Source organism: Kwoniella europaea, chromosome 3 (assembly GCF_036810445.1).
Source record: "Kwoniella europaea PYCC6329 chromosome 3, complete sequence".
In the NCBI taxonomy this organism is placed as follows: Eukaryota; Fungi; Basidiomycota; class Tremellomycetes; order Tremellales; family Cryptococcaceae; genus Kwoniella; species Kwoniella europaea.
The window spans coordinates 1,560,647-1,579,388 of record NC_089489.1 but is presented as its reverse complement, the minus strand read 5'-3'; the positions used below and the strand labels follow the sequence as shown (position 1 = coordinate 1,579,388).

The following is an 18,742-nucleotide window of genomic DNA, read 5'->3' as shown; positions in this document are numbered from 1 at the left end:
CAATAGGTATTCCTGAAGGTCACGAAGTAGTAAGGGCAACTGTAATACCACTTGTATAATGAAGTCCACGGTTGCGTGACATATCTAAAGGACGTTAATTGTCGATCTACGATCTCATCGGAGAGGCGAGGCGAGGGGGAAAAGCAGTTGCCAAGACAAAATCCAGACCTTTGGTTTCGGTCGGATCGGGGAGATTGCGAGCGGCTGTATCAGGAACTCGATCCATGATGGCTAGTTTGGATAGTATCTGGAGACACTCGACAAGGAGAACATGAAATGTTCAGGATGAGGAAAGGATTGAATGGAAAGAAGGTTCAAAATCCATATGTGTTGCAAATTTAGTACGTACGCGCTGGTACATGATTGATGAGAAAGGATGATGCAGCTTTTTGAACGGTAGTGACGGTCCGAATCTGGACGAGACTACTCAACAACGATAATACAGTTAGAGACAACCTTATTGCATTGCTTTACGCGATGTTGTGTGTGTCATGCATCATACCCTTCCCATCGTCCGAAAACATGCCTCAACCTACTCGGCGACAGAACATAAGGTTGATCCGACTTATCCAAATATTTCCTATACCTCGTATCAATGACATACGGCTGACTATCTGCGAAACTACTCTTTGTACTATCTTTCACATGGAGATTCAGGATATAATCGCCATTCCTCTCATGAGCTGAACATTCCGGTACGTTAGCCAAGCTCTCGTAGATAGATATGCTAATTCATAACCATGAACAGATGGACGGATGGACGATTGTTGGACAGTACACTCACGTCCTTTGATAGGTAGTACCCTCACATCACTCAATCTCACATCCCTGGGTTCTCCACTCCACCTGCCCAACAGATCCTTCCTGACGGTACTCATCCTGAGATGTATCTCTTCTGCAGCTCCGGCCGAGGTAGGAGTCGAAGTGGGATTCAATCGAACTCTACATTGTTCGAGCTTAGTGACGATATTGAGATTCTTGGTTAGTCTGTATACGCCCAATGCTGCTCCTCCCAGAGCCCAATAGGGAGTTTGCACAAACAAAAAGTGTTTGAACGTTCCCCATATTTTGCTAAATCATTCCAATAATCAGTGACCAGTGATTGATCAGGATCAGCCAAGCCAAGTCCAGTCATGGCAGAAGAATCGCTTGACACGAAAGATGGTGAATGAAAAGGTGGTAAGGTACCAACGAAACTCACGTTGTATATCCAGAATCAGGTTTTGAGTTCCAGAAAGTTTGATAACCACCTTCCTCAGCTAATGGAGGAGGTAACCAGAACCACAGAAATCCTACAAAAGCAGTAAATCCACAACCTAATAATCTCAATATTGGATTGAAATTTATAGGTTTTTCGAATATCGTCCGTACCTCCAGTACACCCACACCACCCTCTCTCACTTTGTCTTTCAGGAACTTTGGGATTTTCGTAGATGAAGAAGGATGATATGACCATGATGTTTCGAAGGCTTGCCATCCCCTTGAATGGGTTGGAGACGAAGTATATGTAGGCATGGTAGGTTTGAGACTAGGAGCGATTTTAGATGTTAACGTTTGGGATGTAGTACTGCGTGTAGAAGGGGCGAAGAGAGTGTCGGAAATTGCCTTGCCTAATTGTAGTCCATAGATAGATTCAGTACATCCCATTCCAACAGTAAGAGTATAACATAATGTAGCTGGAAATGAAACCAGGACACACCTTTACCTTTCGGTGAAGTCTGCTCAGCAGCTCTCTTCGCGCAAGCGTGTAGAGCCCTTCTGAAAGTCCGCTGGGTGAGCTGATGACCTATGAGATTGGAGGTCGTCATCCTATAGATTATGCTTGGATGATACGACCTTGTTGCTTCCTAAGCTGATAGGGAATAGACATGAAATATTGCAATAACAACGAGAACAAGTAAGTTGTACGTTCGCAAAAACACGGAAGAATATCGGATAAAGCCGTCCACCGTCCAACTGTATGATCTTGCCAAGTGTCTTTCTCGTAAGACTATATTTACATTGATATATTTGATATGCATGCAATGGACATATCCCTCATTTATGTACTTCGTGAAAACTACTACAGCTCATCGTCCAGCCTCCTGGACTCTTCCAACATCTCATCTATGATCTCCTCATCCGTCTTATCATCTTCCACAACCCTTTCTATCTCCTCTTCATCTTCGAGATCCTGTTCTCCTTCCACTGCTACAGCACTCGGGCCAGTTGCGACATTAGCGTCAGAAGCCAGATCATCTACACTAGCTGCTAAAGCTCCCACACCGACTTCCTGACCTTGTAATTTGGCTGCGAAAGAAGCGATTTCTCGGTCGTATAAATCCCATTCGGGGATTTGACGGGCTCTGACAAGTTTGGGTTCTTTCTATAAGATTTGCATGATATCAGCTGGGATTTCTTCCCGCAACATTGAAGAGAAACCAAAGAGCTGATTGAAGTGACTTACTGTCAGAGGATTTTGACACAGGTCGACTGTTTGACGCGCTCGTCAGCTCGTGAAGTCAATCGTAGTATAACAGCTGGAAAACCAGTGAACAAAATACCCACTTGTCTTGGCACTTGCCAGACTCTCGTCGCTACACCAGGTCTGACACCATAGCCAGTCTTGGTCCAACGTGAAGATTGGGATAGTATCCTGCATCGAATTAGGCAGATCCTGATCCAAATTTGCTAATGAGTTAGGGTCGGCCGAAAGGGCATGGTATTGACCTCGTAGTCGGTCCTACCGTCATCATCTTCATCAGCTCTGTGCATGGAAACCTGATGTCAGGCTCACCCCTGTAGCCAGCTGTCTAAACCGCTTGAGATCGACCACGTAGAGCGCACTACGATCCTTCGTCAGCTGATGTATTCGTCGGTGGCATGATTCACAACTGACCTGATGTGATATGGTCGTCCCCTCAGTGCGTCTCTCCAATATCCTGTCTTCCAGAACCTGAAACCTTCCATTTCCGTTCTACTATCTCCCATAGGTGCATAACCGTAAACTCTACCGTGCAAGTCGACATCGACCAGCTCTTTCATATCGGTTCGTACGATTTGATCAGCATCTACGAAGATCACCTTATCAAGGTCCATGGGGAATAGTACATCGAGGAAGAGAATCTTGTATCTGCAATTAGCGAGAGTCAGCTGCTAGTTGCAACATTATCAACAGGTCAGCTGTAAACTCACGCCCAGATGATACGTTGTTTCTCAGTTTGAGCTCTCAACCAATGTGGCCATTTGTAGGTAACAAATTCGTATTGGAAGTTGTACTCTTCTGCTAATTTAGGTATGAATTCCTATTCGCATAGAATTGTTCAGTTTTCGTCATGAGTCGAAAGCGTAATCATAGACTCACAATGAACGTAGGTGACAGAAAGTTTTCCTATAACCAAGGATCAGCTGAAAGGATTGTCGCATAAGCCAGCAACTTACAATGAACCAGAACTTGACTGAGCTGTTAGTATGTTTCATAACACTCAGAATCATGATCGAAGCGAATCGCTACATCATATACAAAATCAGCCGGATCTCATCAAAAGCAGCGAGCGTCCAATCGATCTCACCTCATATAGTAGCCCGGAAGCAACAGTGAAGATGTTGATATCCGCATGTCGACTCTTCGGTTTAGTAGATATCACTTCGGTTGATAGTCCCACTATAGATTTCATCCTGTAATCAATGACTGTCAGCTTTCAATGACTATGAGCTAGTGTGATAGCTCACTTCGAAAATACAGCTCCAGCGAAAGATTCAGGATCCTTCTTGCCCTCTTCCTCATTTAATACATCAGCTTTCTCCATACCTGGCCGTCTGACAAATCGAGGTAAGATGGTATTCCCCTCAAAGCTGTCTAGAATCACACTTGGTCCTGTTATATTGACACTGGCACTATCCCAACCTTCGCTTCCTACACTTTCCAATTCATATACCTCTCTACCCCTTCCGGGCCTAATGGACAGATTGTACACTCCGGGAGTAGCTTTGAATTGGAAGTATCCCAAATTGGCCATGACTTGAGTATCGGAAGCTACTTCAAGTCCATTCGTGGTCAATTGTAGTTGAAGTCCTCTGGGGGGTGCATTGGTCAATTCTCTTGCATGACCCTCGATCAAGAGTTGTTTCAGAGTGAAAGATATGTGTACTGGTGAATGGACATTGGACAAGACGAGATTATCTAAATCGTAAGGGGAAGTTCTGGGTGATACAATCCATGAAGGCGGTGTATCAAGACCCAACGTATAGATTGGCGTGGTAGGGAGATCAAGGAACGTGACGCCGGGCGCGATGACGTTTCTGGAGAATGATCATTAGCATGATTCACAACTATGTCGAGTGGCTTAGCTCACCCATCGACGTCAAAAGTGAGTTTTGAAGGTATGGAAGATCGGTAGAATCTTTTCAGTTTGACCTGTCGAAGAGGTCAGATCTGCCTTGCCGCCATTAATAACGAATCACTTACCTCGGACAGCGAAGGTTGAGGCTCAAGATATACCGTGATAGCCACGTTGTCCATCTCAGATAGGGTCTAACATGAAGCATTAACTGATTACACACAGTACTGCTAGGTCAGCTGAACATACCTGTAAGACCGTAGACCATTTTTGCGCATTCTCAGATATAGGATCTACGATGACAGCCACATCAAGAATAGCTTTGTCCTGATCTCCCAGAGTGAATGACCTAAAATACTACCTTGTCAGCTCACTTTCACGAGCAATTGCTACTAGGGTAGCTTACAAGGTACCGTCATCCAGCTTCTTGTACAATCTAGCTCTGGCAGCTTGCGTAGGCACGAATATACCTTCCGCTGAGTCGGGCTTGTACGCTGATGCGATTACTGAGGAGGACACTGCGAGAAGATTGGATAAGGTTGATCTACAGCAACAGATCACATCAGCCTAACAATGCTCGGTGATTGTGCAACAGATGACATACCTTTCGAACACTGATATATCCTCATACATCGTTTGTATGAGATCGATAACAGGCTTGACCCGCTTCCTATACTCATACGCTTCGAGCGCGTCATAGTCTTCAAGTATAAAGTTTTGAGGTGTGAGAGGTCCGACCAGCTATCACATTATAGATTTGTCAGCTGCTGTAGACAATGAGTACCCAGTTCCAATCAGCTCACTCGTCCGTTGACCAACAAATGTGGTTTACCATCTCTTAATCCTAGTCTCTTCGCGATCGCAGTACCAGTCTTCCAGAACTCTGCAGCGGCAGCAGTATCAATGGCTGACACACCATCAAATGCAGCTTTTTGTATCGGATGATGATCGAAATACTTCTTTGTGTCCTCCTCGTTGAGAGTAACCGTAAAGCATTTCTGCCCATTGGAATCGGTGCTACCGATCACTTTGGCTTGTGGTTCTTCGTCATCGGAAGATGGAATGTTCAGTCGATCCACATTATCGTTGCTCCAATCCAACCCTCTGATAATATCCAGCAATTCCTCAGCAGTGGCTTTCGACAGCAAAGACGAGGCGTGTAATTGATACAAGGCTGTTGAAAGTCTGTAAGTCGACCTTGGTGCAGATGGGTCATTGATTGGTACATGGACGAAACCTAGTCGACTAGCCCCGTTTGGATTCTGTAGATCGAGAGTGTAAGCCCAAGTCCGATTGGAGATGTAGTGGGATAACGGCTTACCTGTACGTGTCTCAAAGCGTCTTCTACGACTTTTTGACCTTCTTTACTGTCCAAATCACCTACCACCCATATCGTAACAGGAGTAACACCTTCTCCGCCTAAATTAGAGGGTTCAGAATCAGCTCGCCGGTCCATTTTGCTCATTCATTTATCTGACATACCAGGATATACGAAGTCGTTCATCAACCTCTTCGTAACGTCCCCTTCAAAGATATCCAATAGATTGGACACCTTCAGTTTGCCTTCACCTTGCCCAGGGTTGATAAGTTTATTTCTCCTCTTGGAAGTGGACGGTAAATCGTAGAAGAAATTGGCGACATCTTCCGGTTGTTCACCTCGTATCAACTGTACCAGAAATGATCAGCTTGGTAATTACAATCCTCCTATACAAAACAGCAGACTTACTTGTTCCTGCAGGAAAGCAAGTTGAGTTGCCATCTCGTTCTGAACGACCGCTGGCCAGTGCTACGCAGGAGACTCAGCTAAACTTCCCCTTTCATGACAAACAGCTTACCCCATTAACGATCGTATGCTTTCCATTCACAAACAAGTGACCCTGCGTTGATTCTTCTTTAGTAGCCATCAGTCTGGTGATGTATGCCGCAGTCTTTTCGAGATGAGGATCGAACAATTCAGTTGATAATACTTCGTCGAACGGTAAGCCTGTTTTGGTCGAGCTGAGAGAAAGCATATCGTAGGCCTTCCTGACAGTATCCAAAGTAAGGACTCCAGGAAGCTGTGGACTATGGGGAGTCGCGCTGACCAGCTACAGTAGTCTTGTCAGAGTGGCCGGTGATACCTGTTAGAGAGTTACTTACAGCTGCCAAGAAATCTCTTGTGGATCCTCGGCCAAAGGTCTTGACGACGTAATGGAATATCTTTGCCATTTGGGCAGCTGGGAAAGCAATTAGCTTTACATATCTCTACATAGTGCAGCTGACTTACATATATCATCCTTCCCAGACTCGAACATCGGTACGACACCGAATCTGATCGGTAGGCCACGTTGAATCATCGGACTGATCGAATTAGCGATGATATCGAGTGATGAGACCTGGGCAAGGTCGAGAACGAAGATGAGGTTCCAGGTGTTCTTTCGGACGGTGTGGAATTGACCTGGGTATAATTGTCGAAGAAACTGTTTCATGACTTGATCAGCCTTTGATCACGACGTGAAGGTATGGACAAGCTTACTCCTCCAAGGCTAGTGGGCCAGTTCTTGTACCTAATATATTCCTGTCAGCTGAGATATTGCCGCAATAATTATCGAGCTGACCTTTTATCCTTTTCGATATTATTCCAATATACTATGACATCTCCGCCTTCCACCCTATCACTTGCGTCGACAGTACCTTCTCCTGGAGAGTCCTCGACTTGCGCCTCTCCTATCACGGGATCAGCGATGAGGTCAATAGCCTGTTTGGGGGTAAGACCGAGGGAGGTGAGTGAGAGGACATGATGTCTTTCGGTCCGAATGGCGCGAAGAAGGCTATTTCACATACGGTATCAGCTCAGTCACTCACAATGGAAAACTCAATTGCGAGATTCGAGCTGATGTGTAGGAGTGAGGTTTACTCACCCATAAGCATCCAACCCCTCACCCCATCCTTTCCCGTTGATATAGATAGCTTCAGTCGCTTCGCCCCTTCTCAATAGTGACTTGACTTTATCCAATATCTCATGAGTGACTTGCACCTTCCTCGCTAACGAAGCAGAATACTTTGGAAAGTCTTGAGATAGTTCTCGCAGGGCCTCCAAAGGGTTGGGAGATGATTTGATCAATGTCGATGCTTTGAGACCTAGATCTATACGATGTGGATGGAGTATTAGCTTATAGGGAGGATATGTATCAAGATCATCTAATAGGTGATGGTACGGATTCAGGGGATCAGCAGCCTTGACATACCTCTGATCTCCACACTGGTCAAGGGAGTAGCAAGGTCACTCCATGGATCTTTACCCAAAACATCTTCGAACAAACCCTTCTCGCTCTGTCCTCCTTTACTAGTTCCATTCTGTGTCTGGGAAGAGCTTGACGATCCAGTAAGTCTATCATCAACCACTAAATAGTCCATCTTCTTCAAAGCCATTTCGACTCCCCATCCACTCAAAGGTGTCTTCTTCTCAGTCTCCTTCTCTGAAAGCGATGGATCCGGCGGGAGATATCTTACGATGTAGTGGAAGTTTGGATATTGCGATTCATGATACGATAGGTAATTTAGTAGGTTTGCTGAATTCTGTGAATGGGGCTTGAAGTATAATACTGCTGATGAAGATGATGAGGAGGTGGAGGTAGGCGAAGAGATATGGTCGAATGGTAGAATCTCTGGTTGGATATTCCTGACAACATATGGATCATCAGCTTGAACCATGCCAGTGCAGGATAACGAGCTCACATATGATGTAATCCTTCTTCTATACTCATCTCCACATCTCGTTTCAGCTCTTCAACCCCACAGAATCCCTTCCCTCTCCACTCCACCCATCCATCTTCCTTACAGGCCTTTACGCCTAGCTGCCCTTCCTTGGGTTTAATCGCGCTTTCATACCAGGAGAATTGAGCTTGTATCTTAGGTACAGCAGTGTGTAAGGCTAAAGCCAGATCGAAAGTCGACTCTGATCCCGATAGGAGAGAGTAGGAAGAGATGAGATTCTTTATTGATTCGAGGAGAGCCTCGTCAGACTCGTAATCTGCCTCGGACAAGTTGGGTAGAAGGGATAGTAAAGGGAAGTATGACGAGGGTGATTCTCCGTATACCGTTTCTCTGTTGTATGAATTTCAATTTCAAGATTATTTGATCAGCTGTCTCATACACTAATTCGTTCAATCTATAGCTGATGAATGAGTGGATATACTCACAGTATTTCAAGTAATAATGGTGGTGCAGCCCAGCTAGTGTCCAGCGATATACTAACAGGAGGTGAATTCGCTTTTACCCCACCAGCTAGGTTCAGTAAGCACCCGGCCAGCGCTAGCCAGCCAGAGGTACCTCTCATCTTGACTAGTCACAGTGCTGTTGTCGTTCTGTGATGCTACGGACCAAAGAAACCTCGAGGAATGTAGGTGTAGCTAACATATTAAACTGCACTTCCTCATTTTGTGACTTTCCGGTGTCCAGTGACGCGAAGGAAATAAGTCATGACGTGTCACTTACCCATCCAACACCAAAGCGGACATCCCCGTGGATCGAGAACAGCATAGATCTGTGGACATCACGGGGGTAAAATATACATTTCTCTGCAATCTATGCTGTTCTAACCTTGTTTGGTGCATATACGAGCAAACGCATAGACGCGCTGGACATTTTGTTCATTGGACACTGCAATGCGGTTCTTTGGCAAACAGCCATGATACAAGTTCGATCTTACTATGCATGGTCGTCATACTGTATACAACATACAAAAAACGAATTGTCTGACCCAAAAGTACACATACACACCATATGATTTGATTGTGAAACCAATTATTCGTACTCATCTAAAGCTTTCTGAGCTTCTTCCGGGCTGATCTTCCCTACTTCTTCACCAGCCTCTTTGAATGCTACATCGTGTCAATAAACACATTAGCATCGTTCTTGAAGATAGTGCACAAATCCAGATTGATTCACTCACTTTCCCAGAAATCCTTATGTTTCCCTTTCTTAACCTTGACTTCCAAATTTTCTATAATCTCATTGTACGTTTCCACCTCCTCATAGACCAACGCAGTACTTCTCATTTCCCTCAGACAATCCAGTGCTAGAGGATAATTCTGATACGAGAAACTACTCTGAATATTCTCTTCTACAACCACACCAAGATCTCTGATAGCTTTACGGAAGACATCACCTTCACCTTCTATCAATCTCTTGAAGTCATCCAAAGGGTTCTCGTTAGATATCAATCTACCTGATTTAGGTTTAGCTTTGATATTCAGAGGTTCGACCTCTTCGTCAGATTCTATAAATCTGGGCTCGTCTTTCACTTTCTTTGTTGGCGGTCTTTCGACTTTGTGCTTCGTCGCTTGTGATGACGATTCAGCCTTTATTTGGCTTGAGGCAGTTGTCTCATCGAACAGTTCATCAATGTCGATGCTGTCGCACATCATTCCATCAGCTTTTCAAGCACATCCTAACGGTGACATATATCAGCTGTGATTCAACTTACTATCCCTCATCTTCCCTCAGTCCCTCTTTCTGGACCTTCTTTCTGGTTCGAGGAGGTACTTTCTTGATGTCCAAAGCATCTTTCAATCTCTTCGTCAGGTCTTCGCTTCTTTCCACAACCTCGGAAGGAGTGTTGAAATACTTGGTCAATTCAGGATGAGGTGGACCTAGAGGGTTGGCATCTAAGTCCGCGGTCAGAGAAGCATGGAAGATGGCTTCTTTGATGCGATGTATAACGGGATTATACGATTTCTCAGGTTCGAACCATCTAGGTGTTTCTCCTTCGTCTTCCTCTTCCTCCGACATAGCTTCGTCCTCATAACCACTCTGTTGCCTCTCTCGCTTAGCTTGTTCTTTGGCATATGTATCTAGATCCATAGATTGGACCAAGTCATCCATCAATTTACATTGTTCATCGGTAGGTAAGAGGGGGTGTTCTTTCACTACTTTTCCGGTGGCAGTTTTGTAGGTAGTCAAAGAGGGGAACCAGAAGTTGTGTTCGTCTTCAGCGAAGGGTAACTTGTTATAAGAATAATGTCAGTTGCGGTCACATCACATACAGCATAGGTTTAGCGATGCAACTCACCTTGACCCAATACATAAAGTCCAGCCTTTTACCTTCACCGGGAAAATCCATGGCAGGTAGGCATATACCGATGACAGGTTCAGCCTGATCCTTCAATACCCATCTGACCACCGCGCACATTCCTCTTAATTCCATGCCTTCGACCAAGGCCGAGAATTGTATCTGACCTTTGGGTGATGTTAAGTCCGGCCAAACGAATCGCACTTCTCCCATTAGAAGATGTCTTTTGATCTGATAATTGCTCATAATCGTAAGCTCTGTGCTATATTTTCGTGATAACTGATCGGTAAGCTTACTGCATCTTTCGGGAAGAACCCTAATATCTCTACGCCTTTCCTCGTATCCATAGGTTCGAACGTATCAGCCTCCATAGGTACCCAAGTGGAACCGAATCTCCAAGCTTTGACCAGATCCTCTTTCTCCACGAATTCCTCTTCGATGTCATCATCCTGGTTCTGGGTAGCTTGCTGAGTAGCATCCAGATATTCTCCATCTAGTCCTTGAGTACCCAATTGACTTGACGCAGGATCATTGTTATCTGATTTCTTTAGTACATACGTACTGTGATGTTTTACTTCAGCCGAGATCATAGAAGCGAAATCTTCCATTTTTGGTATTTCACCCCCTTGCGATAACGATTGAGATTGATTGATCAAGCTTGACATCAGTTGATTCGAGCTTTGTCGCTGATTGCCCAATGTCGGTCTGGTAGGCGCTTGTAGTTCCATAGCGGGTTTCCAAGCCTTCGATAGAGTAGGTGGACGAGCTTTCATTGTAGCTTTGGAATATTTGATAGGTATAGTTATGGCTTGTTCAGGAGCTACTTCGGGTGAACCAATGTGTAATTCTATTCCTGAGACCGTACCATTCACAACGGCAGCTTTAGGTAATCTCGATTCCTGCAACGAGTCGTCGAAGATCTCCAAAGTGGGTAACATCTCTTCAGATTCGGTGGTCTTGGATATTCGCTCATGAAGCATAGAAACGAATGTCCGCCAAAACTTCTCCGACAGTCGCTAATAGGTATGTCAGCTATACTCAGGCCAGAGTTCCAGACAAGCTCACCTTGTTTCTCGATTTTGATTTGTCTACAGCTTCACTCAGGGGCTGGAAATCAATACCTCTACCCATCCATCGTCAGCTAGTGTATAGCATCGTAGGTGTTTCCACTCACACTACGGATAATCTGACCCCCAAATCGTCAAATCTTCCCATAGCTTCTTCATACTCATCCTGCCGGAAAGCACTTTCGCCTGTAACTCATTGAGTAAGCAGTACCTCTTTCATAAGTTCAATCGAGCTTACCATCGGTGATCAGAACAACCTCTAACGCCCAACTCTTCGTATGCTTATGTGTATGTATCATATCCAATGCCACCATCAGAGCAGATACAGCTGGTAGAATTGCATTAGCTGATTGTTGCAACACTAACATGAACAACCAAATAACTCACGATTCCCCTCGTCTTCCCCTAAATCTAGGTTCATCACTACCTCAACGGTCTTGGGTTTGGCGGTCTGAATGGCTACATCGCAAGACACGTTGGCATAAGGTGGATCTTCGTCTTCTGGATTCTGCTCAACGAACGCTCGATTGGCCTGATTGTTGGTCTCTGGCGTATATCCAGATATGGTCAGATGCACTTCAAGATCTCAAGGGAGGTATTCCTATTGATTACAATGTCACTTACTTCCTCCATAGCTTAGTATACCGACTGCTTCTGTCTTCCTTCCACTTGAGATCTTTGATGTCACCCAAATTAGCTTTGTGGTGCGCTTTGTAGGCTCTGTGGAATGATCCCATTTACCTTTGGTTCACATCTTCTGGCTACAAATTCTTTGACCAAGTCCAGTTTCGGTACTTTCTTCTCTCCACCTGGATCTGCTTTCAGCTCGCCCATAGACGGTGATACATCTATTGCGTAGACAGAGAGCGTATATCCAGCTCTGTCTGATGGCATTGTGGATCCTACTATGCTCAGAGCTGTATGACAAAGTGATGCGTCAGCGAGAGGATGTTGGAGAAGTGTAAACAAACCGTAATGTTTCCAACTGGAATCCAACAATCCAACACGGTTGACGTAACTCGCCATGGACATCGCTCATTCTCCGAATAACAACGACGACAACAGGACGCGATCTGTGCCAAGAGATTGCTTGTCCTACTTGCTCCACGTGATAAGGGCATGTTAAGCCAAGATTAGCATGACGTGTGAAGTACTAGTCGAACCGAACAATCAAGGTAAGCGGTGCACGGTGCACTGACCCACCCACCTTGACCGCTTCTCCGTCGATAATTAACCATAACCATAACATATCATATCAGACCTCTGGTAGGTATATAAATAGCTCAACGTACAAAGATAGACATATATCTTGCCACCACTGTCACATAGGTGAACACTCACACATACAATACAACCCATACGATATGTCACGAGCGACTTTGCTCTTCCTCGTTATCGCTCTAGTAGCGTTATCATTCACTCCGAGAGTAGCAGCTTTTGGAGCTGGTAAGTCATCTATGAGCATCCCGGAATCGGTGGAAGTAGCTGATACATGGATATGCAATAGGTAACATCCCTGGATACTCTTATCTCGAAGAGAAGGCATTCCGACATGGTGATATCGAAGATATCATTGGTAATTTGATGAAAGCTGCTGGAGGTGGATTCTTATCTAGAGGAACGAAATTTACTCCACTCGACGTGAAGAGAGTTTACTTGTGAGCTACCCTTCATCATCGGATGTAGCAAATGTTGAGGGAGGATAGCTGACCTTGGGATTAGTGGTAACTGGTTGAGAGATTATTCACAAGTGAGTTCGCAACCAGTCCTCGGGTTGGTATGTCCAGCTAACAAGATTCATTGATCTTTCACAGGCAGTTGATGTTGGTGCATTGAAGAAGACTAACCTCCAGACCATTCTCAATGTAGTTATGGTTCTGGGATTCCTTGGTCTCGGTTATGCTACAGGTGAATTCGAAGTCACCAAAGAGAGATTAGGATGTTATCTCCCCACGGAGCATATCGACAATCCCAAAGGATATGCGGATGGTGAAGATGCTAGACAATATGATGATAGATTGAGAGGTCCGGTCGATCCTAGAGAATTGGAAATTGATCCACAAACTGGTATGAAGAATTACATTGCTAATGGTGAGTTCGGTTTTCTTGCCTTAGTGGCTATATCAGCCGTCTGTTCAAATAGCGACATGAGCTGAAGCGTTTGATGTGTAGAGTACGGTGGATGGGCGACATCCAAAGCCTTAGTCAGACAGAGACTCCAAGAGGTCATTCACTATGGCAGACTTTTCCGATCGAATGATAATAAGGCAGATTCATACCAAGCTTTCCAATTACTCGGTAGAGCTCTTCATACTCTGTGAGTTAGCTATATAGACAGTGAGGTCGGTGCTCCAGCTGACAGACGATTAGGGAGGATTTTACTGCTCACTCGAATTGGTGTGAACTTGGTAAGTTATCGGATTCTCATCGGGTCAAACTCCGCTTACGACCAGTCATCAGCGTTGATCTCGATGGGTTACAACAATGTTTTCCCTCATGTCGGTCGAAACACCCAAATCCAAGCTCCCAATGGCAAAAGAGTATACCCCCTGGTCACTGGAACCTTCGGTGGTGCCGATTTCATTCACTCTGTCATGGGTGAAGCCACGGATCATCTGAGTCAAGTGGGTCAAATTCCATCAATTATCTCTCCACTTGTGATACTGAACCATTTGTTCTCTAGCAATCCGTATCCGATCTCACCAAACAAATGACCAATGCCCGATCAATCTCAGAAGGTCAATCTAACTCTGCTGATACTCTTCGACAATTATTCTTCTCCATTCCTGGAGGTGAAGGGAATGAAATGACTAGAGAGATGGACGATATCCAACAAATGCGGGCTGGGCAACCAGGCGGAATCGACCCTTCCCAAATGTCACCTCAAGAACTCCACGATACTCTTTGGAAGATCTTGAGTTTCAGAGATTCAGTCATGAAGAGGATAGAGGTGAGTCACAGTTTTGCCCGTCATTTCCTCGCGATCTGATATCCAGCTGATTCCAATTCTTACCGTAGAACACTATCGATCGAATTCCTGGTCTCAGTGGATTAGTCGAGAAGATCTCCAATTCCGTCTCAGTGTTTATCATCACTACCCTTGAACCTTTTGTGAAACCCCTCGTTGGTACCGCTACTGCAGCTCTTGGTCAGACTTCCCAAGCGGTCATCGATTCTCATGACCAATATGAAGTTTGGAACGATCCTTACGCTTCTGACCCTACTCATTCTTTCTTGTCCAAGGTGAGTGGATCATGGCCGAGAATCTTATGAAGCAGCTTGGTACTGACTGGATGCTCTAATGTTAGGATCACTTCGGTCTTATCCTCAACCAACCTGCAGGTGAGATCGCGCAAATCGTTGTCGAGTATACTGTCAAATTAGTTGTCCAAGCTTGGGACAACAACAGTATGCCTGTTGAACAAGTTACAGAACCTGTCCTGCAAGCTTTGTTCCACCCTGATTTCCATGATGGTCGATGTGAGTTATACCGTCAACACTGCATTTGCTCAGCAAGCATTTCCCAAGCTGATGTTTTAATTTGTTTGAAGCGGAGATTCAAAAGCGAATGCTGGACAAAATGAGAAACTGGATCGACACTGTTCACCAAAAACAAGAGATCTTGAATCGATTGACAGCCGATAAAGTCAAATCTGGTGGTAACAGGCGAATCGGGGACAGCTCACAAGCTACCGGTCATGTACATAACCAATTATTACCTGAAGGTGGTTTACAACAAGTGGTTGCGTCTCACAACGTCCATGTCGTAAGTAGACAATTCTTCGCATTCCCAGACGAGAAGAGTAGTAACTGATGCTATGGTATTGGTGTAGCCTGGTGCTCAATACTTGAATGCCGGTCAAGACTTGTTGTCTGGTAAGAAGGTAAGTCATAACATCCATCGATGCGTCTCGTCAGGATTGAAGCTAATATCCACCGTAGCCATGGGATCAAGGGTTCGGATCCGGTGGACCTAACGCTTGGAGAGGTATCGACCCCAACAACCCTGATAACGGTAACAACGGAGGTGGACACGCCTCAAGCTTTTACAACGACAACAACCAAAATCAACATGGCTCGGGCCAGGATCAATATGGATCGAACCAATCATACCAACCTCCACCACAACAATCTTATCAACCTCAAGGTGGACATGCCGATAATTTCTTTGGCGGTGGCGGTGGTGGATATGGCAATCATTCACCACCACCTCACCATCAAGGTGGATTTAACCCTCCTTCGTACCATCATTCTGAACCTCAACATTCCTATGGTGGACCTCCCCATGATCAATATGGTGGTCCTCCAGGAGGATTTGGAGGACCTCCACCCCCTCAAGATCAATATGGTGGACCTCCTGGGGGATTTGGGGGAGGACAACCTACCTACGGTGAACAGATGGCTCAACAACAGGGTTATCCAGGTGCTGGACATCACGGACATGGTGGACATGGTGGACATCATCAAGGGGGTAATCAATGGGGTGGTCAAGGTGGGTATGGTGGGGGTGGAGGTAATTGGTAATTAGCAATGAGTAATTAGACATAAAAGAATAAGAAGTTATATCTGACGAGACGGGAGATGAGACTGATGATTGGGCTTTTGATGTGAATAAATGAAATTGATCCGAATATACATGATGTTTTGGTTTATGAATAGGTAACTAAAGATGATGTTGGGGGAATGGTTGATAGTGATAGATAGGTCATGAGCGATGATATATATGCATGAAGAAGACAAAGTTTGTTTATACATGATTGAATTTGACATGAACATGAATTGACCGTCGGCACTGCGTTCGCACTTTTACCCGAAGTTTGTCCACAGACCATGATCATACGTGAAACCGTTCGTACATTCTCAAAAGATACTGTGGTCGTTTTGTTTTTTCACTCATCGCTCAATCTGAACTCCAACCCACTATCAAACGCCGCCCTCTTCTAGGAGCCTGAGTGTTGCTGATCGTTTTCAAGATGTCCGGTGAGCTGATGGACTTCATTCACAGGCTAAGTTCGAGAGATGAAGCTGATACCTCTTCGTTCTATGATCGTGTGATAGGCTTTCAGAATGCTGGAGTCACCAAAGGTAAGCTCCAAAATACAAGCTATGAGAACTTCCTCTTCACGACTAGAATTGTTTTAGGTCATCTTACGACTGACTTGAGCTCGGTAGGGATCATGATTCTCCTTGCTCTTACTTCTCTATCAGCCTCTCTTCTCGACATAAAAGCATACCTTCATCTACAGCTCGTACCGCACATAACGAAATATCGACAGGTGAGTCAACCAGATATATTCCGCAGACGAGCGTCAGTAAGGCTCTACCAAGCTGATGTGGATGTCCATAGTTTTGGAGGATAGCTATTCATCCTTTTGCATTTGCCAATTCGACGGAATTGTTAATTGGGGAGATATTGTTTTATAATGTTGGAGTAGCTATTGAACGGTGAGTTTAGACTCGATATACAACTATACGAACGGACTTGTTTTCGAATACGATGAGTCTGAAGCTGATCGATGTTTGAACGTGGATAGGGCTTTTGGAAGTAGGAAATACGCTGTAAGTCACATTACTCGTGTAATTGTCACGAATTCTCTCAGGTGTCTGGTCATGATGCGCACAACGCTAACAGAGCTGTTCACTTAACAGTCTTTTATCCTCGTCTCTTCTCTACTCTCCACATTCATAGCCTCCATATCGATAGTATTAGGATATAAGTTTGGGTTGAATTCCATACCTGCTGGACCTTATGGCATAATATTCAGCTTGTAAGTCGTACATACTTCTCAACGTCAATATCGAATGATCTCATTCGATACACCATTGATGGCATCACAAACTCATCAGTTCGGTTACTGATATCCTATGCTCTTGTACCAGACTATGGCAACAATATCGCATATTCCCTTCGTTGTACCATTTCAGAGTGTTCGGTATAGAGTTTTCTAGTAAAGTGTTCAATTGGATATTAGCTGCTCAGGTGGGTTTTATCTCTCATACTCTCCATCCACCGCGCTGTAACACACACTTATTCACGTGCTCATCAAAATAAATATCGTAAACCATGCACTGGCTAATGGACTTTCACCCTTATAGTTACTTCTCTCCAAACCACCTTCATCCCTCCTAATCTCACTTATAGGCCTCCTGACCGGGTACATCTACCGGACCGACACGCTCTTCCCTCTCCCTTCATTATCCATCTCCCGACGTCGTCTGCTCGTCAGACGATCTCTCAAAACATACCGTATACCCCTGTCGGTCTACCGGCTCCTATCTAGATTGTTCAGTCCAATCGTCGGCGAATCGTTACCTCCAAGAAGATCTCAGAGGGTCTTGCCTGGTCAACAGAGTCAATCTCAGATCCAACTGAATCAACGGGGTAGCTCGATAGCTACTGCGTTGAATGCTGGTGCGACTAACCAGAATGGAAGTGCCCGATCGAGATTGAGGAGTTTACTGAATAATAGATTAAATACCAATACGACCCCGGCTGGTACTGCCAATACCGCAAATACTACGGATGGGAATAACCAAAGAGCGGAACAAGCTGGACGAGGTGGCGGCGGTGATGGTGGTACGCAGAGATCGGGAGTACCTGGAAGTGCTACCGCTGCGATGGGTGAATGGGTTAATGAGATTACAGGTAGGGGAACGAGGGTAGCTAGTGAAGAAGAAATTTCGACGTGAGTGATCGATTCCTTTTCGACATTCGACAAAGAAATCGGGCATTGAGGAGCGGGGTACAATTTCACTGATATACTAATCTATTACTTTCGCAGATTATCAAGTATGTTCCCTAATTTAAGTAGAGAGGTGATAGTGCGTGCGTTACAAACCAAGTGAGTATCTTCCGACTTGCAGCGAATCTGCGCTGATCTAGCATGGCGAATAGTGATTTCAATACCGCTCAAGCTGTGGAGGCATTACTGCAGGAGAGTGGTTAGACTAGATAACAATCACATATAGTATCATGGGATCATAAATTTAGTTAGGTATATGGACATAAATATGTATACAAGTCATTTGTATAGCACAGAAAGCGAGATGCTGGGTATGAGTGGGTGATCGTTATCGAGGTTGCGATGATGATTGTTTTTCGTGGTTGTATATTGTTTGTTTATCAGTTCGAGCTTGAGAGCATGAACTTGACGATTTGACCTCCATCCAACTTTGTATCTCATCCACCACCTTCACCTCGTTGTATCTATTTGATGTACCACTGTATGAGGTCTGCTCAATCCTTACTTCCTTCTCATCCTCTTCTGGCCGCCACCGGCTTTGACATATCCACCGCTCCTTCA

At 44.9% G+C, this 18,742-nt stretch overlaps 5 protein-coding genes across 5 annotated transcripts; 2 read left to right on the top strand and 3 right to left on the bottom strand.

Annotated features, from left to right (window-relative positions):
- Positions 1–489: 489 nt before the first annotated feature.
- Positions 490–1,808, bottom strand: V865_008436 (uncharacterized protein; the record flags this gene model as incomplete). Its single annotated transcript, XM_066232171.1, has 4 exons — positions 490–683; positions 785–1,071; positions 1,202–1,610; positions 1,700–1,808. 4 exons carry the CDS (start codon positions 1,806–1,808, stop codon positions 490–492), a joined length of 999 nt encoding a protein of 332 aa, XP_066088268.1.
- A 254-nt stretch (positions 1,809–2,062) lies between these two features.
- On the bottom strand, positions 2,063–8,637 carry V865_008435 (uncharacterized protein; the record flags this gene model as incomplete). The annotated part of the gene is made up of 28 exons (XM_066232170.1): positions 2,063–2,365; positions 2,447–2,472; positions 2,548–2,722; positions 2,777–2,825; positions 2,879–3,112; positions 3,175–3,284; positions 3,344–3,370; positions 3,421–3,489; positions 3,552–3,657; positions 3,712–4,281; positions 4,335–4,396; positions 4,448–4,513; positions 4,569–4,668; positions 4,726–4,863; positions 4,924–5,060; positions 5,123–5,581; positions 5,641–5,738; positions 5,802–5,985; positions 6,046–6,105; positions 6,155–6,406; positions 6,459–6,535; positions 6,586–6,778; positions 6,835–6,865; positions 6,917–7,129; positions 7,220–7,445; positions 7,547–7,980; positions 8,037–8,405; positions 8,501–8,637. The coding sequence occupies 28 exons, from the start codon at positions 8,635–8,637 to the stop codon at positions 2,063–2,065; spliced, it is 4,905 nt and encodes a 1,634-aa protein (XP_066088267.1).
- Positions 8,638–9,104: 467 nt separating this feature from the next.
- V865_008434 (uncharacterized protein) lies at positions 9,105–12,332 on the bottom strand (the record flags this gene model as incomplete). Its single annotated transcript, XM_066232169.1, has 11 exons — positions 9,105–9,181; positions 9,253–9,713; positions 9,787–10,304; positions 10,372–10,602; positions 10,668–11,387; positions 11,437–11,494; positions 11,546–11,624; positions 11,677–11,766; positions 11,826–11,984; positions 12,063–12,114; positions 12,180–12,332. The coding sequence occupies 11 exons, from the start codon at positions 12,330–12,332 to the stop codon at positions 9,105–9,107; spliced, it is 2,598 nt and encodes an 865-aa protein (XP_066088266.1).
- A 470-nt stretch (positions 12,333–12,802) lies between these two features.
- Positions 12,803–15,962, top strand: V865_008433 (uncharacterized protein; the record flags this gene model as incomplete). Its single annotated transcript, XM_066232168.1, has 13 exons — positions 12,803–12,884; positions 12,946–13,096; positions 13,161–13,188; positions 13,253–13,529; positions 13,611–13,755; positions 13,809–13,846; positions 13,899–14,062; positions 14,122–14,388; positions 14,457–14,681; positions 14,747–14,918; positions 14,990–15,204; positions 15,272–15,322; positions 15,381–15,962. 13 exons carry the CDS (start codon positions 12,803–12,805, stop codon positions 15,960–15,962), a joined length of 2,397 nt encoding a protein of 798 aa, XP_066088265.1.
- A 449-nt stretch (positions 15,963–16,411) lies between these two features.
- V865_008432 (uncharacterized protein) lies at positions 16,412–18,385 on the top strand (the record flags this gene model as incomplete). The annotated part of the gene is made up of 9 exons (XM_066232167.1): positions 16,412–16,523; positions 16,611–16,714; positions 16,786–16,883; positions 16,973–16,997; positions 17,088–17,206; positions 17,319–17,418; positions 17,535–18,124; positions 18,221–18,280; positions 18,334–18,385. 9 exons carry the CDS (start codon positions 16,412–16,414, stop codon positions 18,383–18,385), a joined length of 1,260 nt encoding a protein of 419 aa, XP_066088264.1.
- Between the last annotated feature and the right edge of the window lie 357 nt (positions 18,386–18,742).